At 41.0% G+C, this 11,253-nt stretch overlaps 1 protein-coding gene across 2 annotated transcripts in view; it reads right to left on the reverse strand.

The window, feature by feature from the left end:
* LOC147129558 (uncharacterized) overlaps positions 1 to 11,253 on the reverse strand; it is a 47,356-nt gene that overhangs the window by 24,289 nt on the left and 11,814 nt on the right. For both annotated transcript variants that reach the window (XM_086015637.1, XM_086015638.1), the window contains 16 exons: positions 10,949 to 11,074; positions 10,675 to 10,872; positions 9,807 to 9,947; positions 9,424 to 9,681; positions 7,785 to 7,968; positions 7,523 to 7,689; positions 7,280 to 7,423; positions 6,692 to 6,870; positions 6,419 to 6,591; positions 6,128 to 6,352; positions 5,517 to 5,626; positions 4,152 to 4,379; positions 3,482 to 3,608; positions 2,930 to 3,149; positions 2,684 to 2,831; positions 1,471 to 1,648 (listed from right to left, as the gene is read on the reverse strand). In XM_086015637.1, the coding sequence (XP_085871763.1) occupies positions 1,471 to 1,648; positions 2,684 to 2,831; positions 2,930 to 3,149; positions 3,482 to 3,608; positions 4,152 to 4,379; positions 5,517 to 5,626; positions 6,128 to 6,352; positions 6,419 to 6,591; positions 6,692 to 6,870; positions 7,280 to 7,423; positions 7,523 to 7,689; positions 7,785 to 7,968; positions 9,424 to 9,681; positions 9,807 to 9,947; positions 10,675 to 10,872; positions 10,949 to 11,074 (2,806 nt within the window). The remainder of the gene's footprint in view (positions 1 to 1,470; positions 1,649 to 2,683; positions 2,832 to 2,929; positions 3,150 to 3,481; positions 3,609 to 4,151; positions 4,380 to 5,516; positions 5,627 to 6,127; positions 6,353 to 6,418; positions 6,592 to 6,691; positions 6,871 to 7,279; positions 7,424 to 7,522; positions 7,690 to 7,784; positions 7,969 to 9,423; positions 9,682 to 9,806; positions 9,948 to 10,674; positions 10,873 to 10,948; positions 11,075 to 11,253) is intronic.

Raw genomic sequence — 11,253 nt, forward strand, 5'->3', positions numbered from 1 at the left:
TTTCTGAAGATGAGCCGTGATTGTGGTCGTTACCTGAGCCTGGAGTAGTTGTGATGTCATTTTCAGTCAACACAAAATGACAAAATGGCCGCCCACTGAGATGGCTAATAAGGGGTGGATTTTGCTGCTTAACTCATATTCCACAAACGCAAAATTAATCAGAATGCCGTGTCTCAAGTAGTGGGCCTGCTGGGAACATATTCTTGAAAAAAATATGATTGGGTTGATTTTCGCTTTAAGTTTCATTTGCTCCAAGACGGGGCTTATTTACTCATCAAATTAATTTGTGAGCCCTTGATTAATTTCCCCAAAGTTACATTTTTTTTCTTTTACAAACCCAGGAATTCCTGGAACAAAACGACAAAAATACCAAATATGAAAAGTAAACAAAAATAAAAATCATCTGTGACTGTGCGAATCCACAGACGCCGAACTGCGAGTATACAGTGGTTGACTGCCGTTGAAAGTTGTAATATCACCATTCACCATTAGATGGCAGACATGGCTTAATTGTGCTTAAACGAGGTCTTATACTGCCCTATACTACAACTTGATATGGGCCTAATAATATTTTATGGATTTTGAATGATATGCAGGACAAATGTAACTCAATTACATACAACTTTTGATTGAGTATTTGAAAACAATTAGTTATTGCACTTAGCGTCGGCTTCTTGTTCAGCAATTTTGTGCCCCACGTGCCAATTTGTAGCACATTCTGCCGGGGACTTAACCCAACAATTAGAATCTGATCACATCACCTTTCGTGGCACAACTGTTACACCTGTGCTTTTGCTACATCACCTTTTTGTGGCACCAAAATCATCGCAACATATGACACCTTAAGTGGTCATTTTTAAGCAAGAGAGCGCTTTGCAGAGGGGGAAAAAAAATTACAGTATATGGTTATTTTGTTGTTTGTTTCAAACACTTACTTTCCTCCCTTGGGGGAATGCAAAGATGGCTAGACTTTGGCAAAAATGCTTGAGAATACTTCTGTCGATGCTCAGTAAACAGTACACAAGTCTACTTAAAATCTTCCAACCTGCCAAGCAGGGGCGGAGGCATGTGCACACCCAGGCCCACCCAGATTGACAAACTGCCCACCCAATGAGATTCATGAAAAAAATATATACTTTTAAGTTTTAGTTAAATTATCAAATTATTTTTGAATTTGTGTTTTTTTATTTCATTGAATATTAAGAATGGCATAATTGTGGTTGTCTAAGGAAGATCTGAACTTCACATTCAGTTGATCATTTTATTCGAATATACGATGTGTTGGGATAGGAGGATTGTGCTCAATGAGAGAAATATTCAGGCCCACCCTGATTTTTCCAGGCCCACCCATTAGCCACGTTGTGGCTCCGCCCCTGCTGCCAAGGGTCTAAAGTCAGAATGAAACTAGCCAACGGCTGCAATGTAGCACATTTACATGTAAAACCTGATTGTGTAAGACCTAATACATACCTATGTATCCATATTTGTGTTTGCCCTTGGTACTTCGACCCACATCGCATATAGCCTTTATGTTTGCCTCCTGGAAGCCAGTCTCATTGTTGAGAATAGTGATGCAGTCCCTCTCAACCACAAAAGCCAGAGCTGGAACAAGATCAGACTCTGCTGGGTAACTGTTGTCATCTGCATTCTGGAAAAGGGGTTGGTTAGAATGAGTGAGTCACGCTTGCATATGCAATACTGTGTTCCTCTTCAGTCAACCACAGCTAGCACATCTAAAGGATGTGTGCTCCTCTGCACACCCGTCAAAGTCATAGTACCAAAACACAACTTCAACACCTACAGGAATCAAAACAAGCCTAATTTAAGTAAATCATAGCATGTCAAACAGTTTAGAACGAGTAGTGGGCACACTTTTGTGCTGCGGAGACACATTTAAAAAAAAAAAAAAAAGGTTTATGTTGATGTACAATACTTTATTTCTTATTATGAAACATAAAAATAAATCGTAATTTATAGCAGCAAAATCCACCCCTTTTTAGCCATTTCAGGGGGCGGCCATTTTGTCATTTCTGTCGACTGAAAATGACATCACAGTTGCTCTGGCAAAGACCAATCGTGGCTCATCTTCAGAAACCAGGTGAGCTGTCATAGGTCGTTACCTGAGCCCTGAGCAACTGTGATGTCATTTTCAGTCGACAGAAGTGGCAAAATGGCCACCCTCTGACATAGCTAATAACGGGTGGATTAACTCTTATTCCACAAACGCAATATTAATCAGAATGCCTTGTTTCAACTAGTGGGCCTGCATAGAACATATTCTTAAAAAAAAAAAAAAAAAAAAAAATCTTTGGGTTGACATCCACTTTAAAGTATTCTGTAATTGTATTATTTGCAACATCTTAACAAGCAAGTATTTAACAGAGAGAGTAATTATAAATGAATAAATATATCTTAATCACAAATTTTGGGGGAAAAAAACCCAAAAAAACGCTAAATTGATATAAAACTCATATTAGAGGATTATTGATCATGTAAACACACGGTAGGCTGGATTAAAGAACCGAGCAGGATGCATGTGGCTTGCGGGCCATAGTTTGCCCACACTGTCTTGAGATGCATTGCCAGAGTACTACTTGACCAATAACTACATATTATGAAATTCAGCAACAGATATAAAAAAATAAGAGAGAGATCTAAAAAGTGTGTTTAAGGGTGCAGCCACCTGAATGAGTTCCAAAACAAAATGCGTGTCTTTGCTGTAGAGCTCAGTCGAGAGGCGGTCCAAGCTTCGGCCAAGCCGGTCCTGGTGGACCTCCATCAGCTTCTGACCTTCAGATGTCAGTTCCACACCAATACCAAACTCCTTTTTCCTGCCATAAAAAAGAAAAGGAGGAGAAACGCAGTGTTGCTTTACTTTTGGCAAACTGCTACAAACAAGTGAAACAAATAAATAAATAAATAAACACACCTTATTTCCTCAATTATCGTTCTGTGGACATCGAGAGTGGGCTCTGGTTGACAGGTGGCCATCTCTTCCTTATTCAAATCCAGAGGTTCTGACTGATTGGCGCACACGCCTTGGGCCTCGTTGCTGTTGTCTGACATCTCATTGTCTGAGATTGAAGCAAATAGCTCTTCTTCAGACGATTCTTCCTCCACTGGATCTTCTCCCTCTTGTGCTCTATTAACTAAAGTAGAGACAGACCGATATGCTTTTTTCAGGGCCGATACCGATTGTTAGTGGTCAAGGAGGCCGATAACTGATATTTGGAGCCGATATTAATTTTCAGTAAAAAGGAAAATATCGGCATCAAAATCTAAAAAAAAAAATGTCTAATTGATTTATTATCGGCCATCAGATTTTTAAAAAAGGCCGATACCGGCTATTCGGCGCAGATAATCGCTATTCCTAACCTAAAGGCAATTAAAATAGTATGTATTTGTATCATATTTGCTCTAGTCATTTCTAGTTTAAAAGCAATCAAGTGAACACACAGACAAATGTATTCCTGTCAGTCACCTTGTTGAAGGCCGTGGTTGAGATGGCGGGAGGAGAGACTGCCGTCTGTTGCATTGTCTTCAAGAGCCTCATCTTCGCTCATGTTCACGGCTGACAGGCGACTGCTCTCAGAATCCACCACATTAGACTGAAGTCATAAATAAAGCACATCAAATGATAACTTTGCCTGAGCTGGAATACAGAAACAAGACTGACAATGAAAATACATTACTGTACATAATTTCTTAGGCCCGGGTATTCATTTTGCAAAATTAATTCCAGGGGGGGGATAAAATGTAATCAGTTTTCTGTCTCTGCACACTCGGGGACACGGGACTTTTTCCTCTGTGCCCTAATTATATTTGGCACACCGATAACATTGACACAAGACTTGTCAGAGAAAGATAACATGGATTTGAAAGTATATCATTTGCATGTTTGCAAATTTAAGCAAAAAAAAAAAAAAAAACTGTGAATTTTAAAATGCTTTTTGTGGAGACAACAGCTTAACTCAAAATGTCGCAGACATATTTCACAAGACTGGCTTCATTACACTGTATCAAGAGGTTTAAAGTGCTATATGAAATAATCAATCAATTTGTATCTATTTTTAATAAAACTGTAAGTCACAGCCACATACATTGGTATGTTCAAGTACTTTGAAGTCAAATTAAGTAAAAATAGCATTCACCTGAGTTTGGACTCCGGGCTGATGAAAAGGTCCTGGGTATAAGGTTCCATTTTGGATCTGTTGTGATGTCAGCTTTTTTTGGTAGTCCTTCAGCCACTCCGTGATGCCCAGGAGGATTCCAAGTCGATGCAGACAGTTTACGTGCCTCGGGTTTGACTGGGCCACTGTGATTAGGACCAGTTTTGACTTTGTTTGGCCCAAGACTCTGGACAAAGGCTCTAAAAAGACCTGAGGGTAACATTCATTTGAGAGCAATGACATCACTTCATCAAATGCATGCGATTGCTTCATTTGATGATTTTTAGGAGACAATAACGATTCGACAGAAAACTAAAACATGATTAGGATGAATCTTATAACGCCAATAAACTGACAATTCACCTGGCACATTTACATTAGAATATAAATATTGTGGAATCGCCAAGTCCAACACAATCCTTTCTCTGACTTCCACGTGGTTTTAATTTTAAAAAGTAGTGTTGGGAAAATGAAGCTTCAAATTTGCTTCATGAAGCAGTTGTTCTATTTTTTTTTACTCCTCTAGATGGCGCTGCTGGTTTAAATGGAGGGGTTTATTTAAAACCCTTTATTTTATTTAGATGGGCCATCAAGAGGAGCAAAAAAATACAACAACTGGCTCGTGAAGCAAATTTGAAGCTTCATTTTCCCAACTCTATTCAAAAGAGATGTTCCAATGGGAAATGTATGTGCAAACTTATGCAAAGGGAATTATTTTGTGTTCGACAAGCATATTTGTTTAGTCACATCTTAACATTTCTTAGCTGTTATACAAGTAGACAAATTAAGCACTGTACAATGAAACTAGACAAGAGAAATGTTTGCAGAGAAGCCAATCCATACATAATGCTGCGATTAGTGTTATGTAAACTACAACTGCATTCTATTAGCATATGCTAACGTGCCAATGCTAATGTGTGCATGTAATTGATTTTTCATTGACGATATAGTAGATACTACGCTAAGTAGTCAAATCCTTTACTGCTGCAGTACCATATAACAGAAAACATGTTTTTACCCAGAAACTTTGGTTAAAAACCAATTTGCTTTTCACTTTTGGAACAATCCACTTTTGAGATTCCATTCTAATGTGTTGTAATAGACTTAAGGGTGGACGTGACTAAATTAGCTTGACCGACGAACAGTTATGAATGATAGATTAAAATTGAATTATTTATTCAATCGATTTTGATGACTTAACACCATAAATAGGAAAATCTCAGTGGAACCCGACCTATTTATATCTATGGTTGTTTACTCATCGTGTACAAGTCTCTCGAATACGCTCTTTACCAAGACACTCGACCCTACTTGTGAATTTTACTCGTGCAATGCAGAGCAACCAACCTGTTGCAAAAGAGCCTGACAGATTCTATTTGGGATTCGAACCAAACAATCCAAAAGGAAACGAGCCACTGTGCTATAACATGACATGTCCTCTTCAGCTCGAGACAGATCTAGACACAAAAGCAAATTTCAGCAAGATCACGAGGCTGCATTTTCAAATCGAAAATACACATGAGGCTTAAAGCGGAAGTCAACCCCAAATTTTTTTCAAGAATATGTTCCCAGCAGGACCACTAGTTGAATTCTGTGCAATATAAGTTAAGCAGCAAAATGCATTCGTTTTTAGCCATCTCTGGGGGCGGCCATTTTGTCTTGTGTCGACTGAAAATGACATCACAACTGCTCACAACAACCAATCACGGCTCAGATTCAGCGAACAGGTCAGCCGTGATTGGTCGTTGTGAGCAGTTGTGATGTCATTTTCGGTCGACAGAAGACAAAATGGCCGCCCCCGGAGATGGCTAAAAACGAGTGCATTTTGCTGATTAACTCATATTCCACAAACGCAAAATTAAACAGAATGCCGCGTTTCAACTAGTGAGCCTGTTGGGAACAGAGTCCTGAAAAAAATATGTTTGGGTTGACTTCCGCTTTAAATATTGCTCTGCTACCTTCTTTAGCCACAGCCGCAGCCAGGGAACTCTGAATATGATTAGCCAGGAGGGCCGTGGGAGCATTTGTGATCCCGTCGGCTACAACAATGGACACGAGGTGGCCGGCTGTCCCCACGGGGTCAAGGGTCATTGCGGCATGGGAGAAATACTTGTCTCCTGTGTCTGAAGTGATCCTGAGCAGCAAACTTGGTGCCACCTCCAATGCTGCCAAGCCTGTATTTGCTGTCATTGGTCAAAACGGAAGACATAAGGTCATTGTATCCTCACAATGGTTACAGAAACACCTACCTGCATTTCTTTCAATAAAATCTTTGAGGGAGCCGTGGAAAGGTTTGAATATAAGCTCCCATTGACTCCATTCACTTAAATCCTCCAACAGAGGACACGAATGCAAACTGGCCAATGCCTGGATCTTTGACATCTCCCCAAGCCGCCCCACTGCTTCACACTCACTTTCGGCACTGGCGATAGTAGAGCAAAAAAGAATTGGCAAGACTAGTGGTTTGTCACGATTTGTATGGGTTTGATCGCTGGCAATTGCAGACAAAACAGAGAGCTAACCTTAAAATGCCATGCCTGGCAAACAACGTAGACTCATAAAAGACCTGGCTCGGTCCTCCTCCACCCAGGTCTTTCTGGCATTGGACTAGTCTGGCCAGTGTCTGTAGCGAGCCGTAGCCCAAGTCCCGACTGTCCTGCACTCCATAATGGGACCGCAGTGCCAACTCAATGTGGGACAGCTGATAAAATTGAAAGGAGAGCAATATGTTTCCACTTCTAAATCATTTTTGGTACAGGGGGTCCTCAGTTTACAACGTCATTCTGTTCTACAGTTATATATATATATATATACACACAGCAATATTGTTAGCATTAGCATAGTGTCGGCCACTTGATTGCGATGTTGAAAAATGCTGTCGTCGTCTACTACCAAGCGAAGCCCCTCCCCTCTCCGCTTCCCACGGTGAAACGCTAGCGAATAAAGCGAAGCGGAACGCTCATGCGCGATTGGTGTGAACGTAGCATAAAGCCGTTTGTAACCTTAAAATGCTGTGTATCCGGACCATCCTAAACTGTGGACCAACTGTATGGAAAACCACAGAGGAGCTTTGTTGCGGTTCCCTAATGTCTTATCAGATGGGAACTCACTTCATCTTGACCGCCAGAAGTATTTTGCCCACACTGTTTGATTAACTCAAATATGTCTTGTTTGGTGGGTCTGAAAAAACTTCTTGCGCATTCCATGCCACTGCTTCTCAGAATCAACGTTGAACCAAGCACGTCCTGCAGTAGCTGCATTCAAGACAACATCCATTTCTTTTTAAAATAATGACTGAAATATACAAGTTGGCATCCAAATACACACACATAGCTAATAATACACTTTTGTACCTGAATGTGTTTAACCAAGAACCCCAAGAAGCTGCCTTGACCCAAGGAATGAAAGTCTTTGACCTGGAAGTGTTTGGTCAACTTCACTTCTAAGATGGCAATATCAGCCAAATGGATGGCAGAGTTCAGAGACGATAGGCTATCTTTTAGGTACTGCTTCACTTTCGCTGAAAAATTGATTCATAATTAAGTGGCTTAGTTGTGAGAATGTGTGGCAAAAAATACATCTCATCCCATCCTTTACCCATCTTTGAATTCATACCTTCGCTGGGATTTGATGTGGCAGGTCTGTCTTCCATGAGCTCGGTTTTTGCAGAGGTTTGGGGACTTTTCTCCTTGGCCATATGGTCCTGTGGGATAGCTAGCGAGCCACCACAGATTGCCAACTGAAAGAGAGCTGTTGCCAGCTTGTTCCCTGACACTTCCGTTAGGAATTTCCTGACATGCTGCAAAAAACAATAATATACCACACATTAAACCAAACTACGTAAAAGCAATTACTAGTTTGCTATAAAATGTTTGTGAGCTTTGTGTATGACTGTGTTCAAAGACGACGTTGCTCACAAAACAGGGTTGCCCCTGGCACCTAGATGTCATGAACAACTAAAAACATCAAAACTTGGACCAGAGGAACAGTGGGCACTGAGACTTCTCTACTCTCACTGGATACGCATGTGATGAAAGGAATCCAGGGAGGAAGCTCCAGAACAGGGCTAAAAGAGCATAGCGAGACATCCAGACTAGGCTAGCAGCTACGGCTACAAAGAGAAACATTAACAACGCTTGTCAAAGCGGAAGTCAACCCAAACATTTTCTAGAATATGTTCTATGCAGGCCCACTAGTCGAAACACGGCATACTGAATAACATTGCGTTTGTGGAATATGAGTTAAAGAAGCACTGGGCAAGAAATCGACCTTAATACTTTTTTTTTTCTCTTTTGATGAAACATTGACTTACAAGTACAGTAGTTGAATGGGACTTCATGCCCTGAAGGGGTCTGTATCGTTTTTACTGGCACAAAGCAACTTTGAGGAGGACGGGATCAACCCTGGCACACAAAAAATATAAATGTCCTGAACTGCTTTACGGCATACTCACTTCCTCCTTTCGCTAGAAGGACGGCTCAGGATTTCACGAAAGTACGCGCTGGCACGCATGGGAAATGTGCTTGATTTTTGGTGAAAAAAAAACACCGCTTTTGTCCACATGGCGCCGCCATAATCAACAAAAACTGACATATGACACAGTGTTGCTTTAAGCAGCAAAATCCACCTGTTTTTAGCCATGTCAGGGGGCGGCCATTTTGTTACTCCCGTCGACTGAAAATGACCACAGTAGCTCATGGCTCAGGTCACGACCACTCACGGCTCAGCATCAGTAAACAGGTGAGACAAAATGGCCACCCCCTGAGATGGCTAAAAACAGGTGGATTTTGCCGCTTAACTCGTATTCCACGAACACGATATTAATCAGAATGCCGTGTTTAGACTAGTGAAGGTGCATTGGACATATTACATTAAAAAATGATTGGGGGTTGACTTCCACTTTATGGCCAAGGTATGTTAACTAGACAACAAAATGAACTACATACAGCTCACAAAATCTGAGCAGCGCGACATTAGGGACTGCTGTGTTTTGACTTTACCGAGACATTGCTTAATGACACCAACCCAGGCTCCTCTATCGCCAACCAATGGAAGGACTCGCACCAGGGGGAGTTTGTGTTTGCTCTAGCAGCGCTTGGTGTAGAAACGCCGCTCTTGTTTACAAATACTGTTTGTTGCTGGCGGAGTCAACCACGTGCATCTAAAGGATCGATTCATCCCTCGACAACTGTGCCACTTTCCCACATCTGCTTGAAGCAATACAAGTAGATACTTTTGAATGTCTCCCACCTACCCTTAGCAGTGCAGAACTAAACACCTTTTCTGCATTTGTGAAGACTGCCAGCACCACTTCTGCTGCTGTCAAGGAGGCGTATTTTTTTCTGAGGTCCAAGTTCCCTGTAAAGGCGGAGCTTGTGCCTTTTACTGGCTCAAGGACGCTCTTCCTTAGCTTTATCAGATGCTCCCGGGTCTCCTCTTCCAGCTCGCTCTGAATGGTTTCTTTGACTTGGTCCATTACACTATGCTCACAACGACACACTTTATTTAATGTCTGAAGGAGACAGAGAGAGAACTTTGATCCATTGATTCATTTCCAGAATTGCAAAGCAGCACACTAAGACAAAAATAATGAATGATTACTACATGAGAAAAAAAAAAAGTCTACTAAAACCTTACCGCTATGGGCAGCCCAAGACTGTGTATCCTGATGCCCAGCTCGTAAGGAGACTCACAGTTATAATGGTCAGCAAGATACTTCATAAACTCAGCCAGGTCTACTTTGGGCTTGCTTGACTTTCTCCTGTAATTGCGAAGTTGCTAGAAACAAGAAAACATAGAATGAGCATATATAATGTGTCTTTATGTACAGTGATGAAAAAAAAAAAAAAAATGTGACCACCTTTGTTCCTTCAGTTTTTTGTTCATTTCAAACGGCCGGAACACGTAAATGTATATTTGTTTGGACAAATAAAATAATGACAATAAAAATAGCTCATACGATAAGAGTTTAAGAACTGATACCAAGCCATTTAAAATGGTTTTATTCATAACCAAAATCACTTTAAGAGAAAGTCAACCCAAAAATGTTCTTCACAAGAGTATGTTCTATGCAGCGCCATTAGTCGAAATAGGGCATTCTAATTAATATTGCATTTGTGGAATGTGAGTTAAGCAGTAAAATCCACCCATTTTTGTCCATCAGGGAGCGGCTGTTGTCACTTTTGGTGACTAAAAACGACAACCTGTTTTCTGAAGCTGAGCCATGATTGGTCGTTACTTGACCCTTGAATAAAATGTCATTTTTAGTCGCCAGATGTGACAAAATGGCCGCCCCCTGAGACGGCTAAAAACAGGTGAATTAAATCTTATTCCACAAACACAATATTTATCAGAATGTCATGTTTCGACTAGTGAAGGCGCATAGAACATATTGCAAATATTTTTGGGGGGTTGACTTCCTCTTTGACAAAAACAGAACGCAAATATGTTTACAAGCTAGAACAGTTTAATCTACTGACGAATTTAACCACTACTTGAGTCACACCTTTAAAATGTCTACTGTCTCAATCTGGGGGATATCATCGTCCTTGGTGTTACTGTCAATCTTGAACATGCGATGGATGACGGGGAGTTTGCAAAGGGGTCCCAGGTTCAGCTCTTCATAGCGTTTCTTGTTCTTGAGACTCGCCAACGTCTGTCCCAGCTCATACAGGGTACAGACGGATGCAACCGCTTCAGTGGACTGCCGGACAAAGAAAAACGCGTCAACACAAAGGATGAACTCGAAGACTTCTGATTTTATATGACTGGCTGCTAACCTGTATGTACATCGTTATCTCTTTCACCAAGTAGTGAAGGTCGTTCAGGGCCTGAATGCTACGAGGATTTAGCCTTTCCAATTCCTTTGAAGTCAATTGCATTAAACTGCACGTCCTTGAAATCACCTGAGAAGAGTAATAGGGATCATTTGTGAAATGTCCGAGCAAATTCACAATGTTGGGAGATGGACATTTTCCGGACTCCATCGACTACTTCGAAACGGATCCATTCATTCCTCAAATCTCAATTTTGTGCTTGATATTAATGTATGCGTTTTCTTTTACTAGTGACCTTTGACTTTGTT

The sequence above is a fragment of the Filicampus tigris genome, chromosome 19 (assembly GCF_054856515.1).
Source record: "Filicampus tigris isolate MCC_2025a chromosome 19, RoL_Ftig_1.0, whole genome shotgun sequence".
Classification (NCBI taxonomy): Eukaryota; Metazoa; Chordata; class Actinopteri; order Syngnathiformes; family Syngnathidae; genus Filicampus; species Filicampus tigris.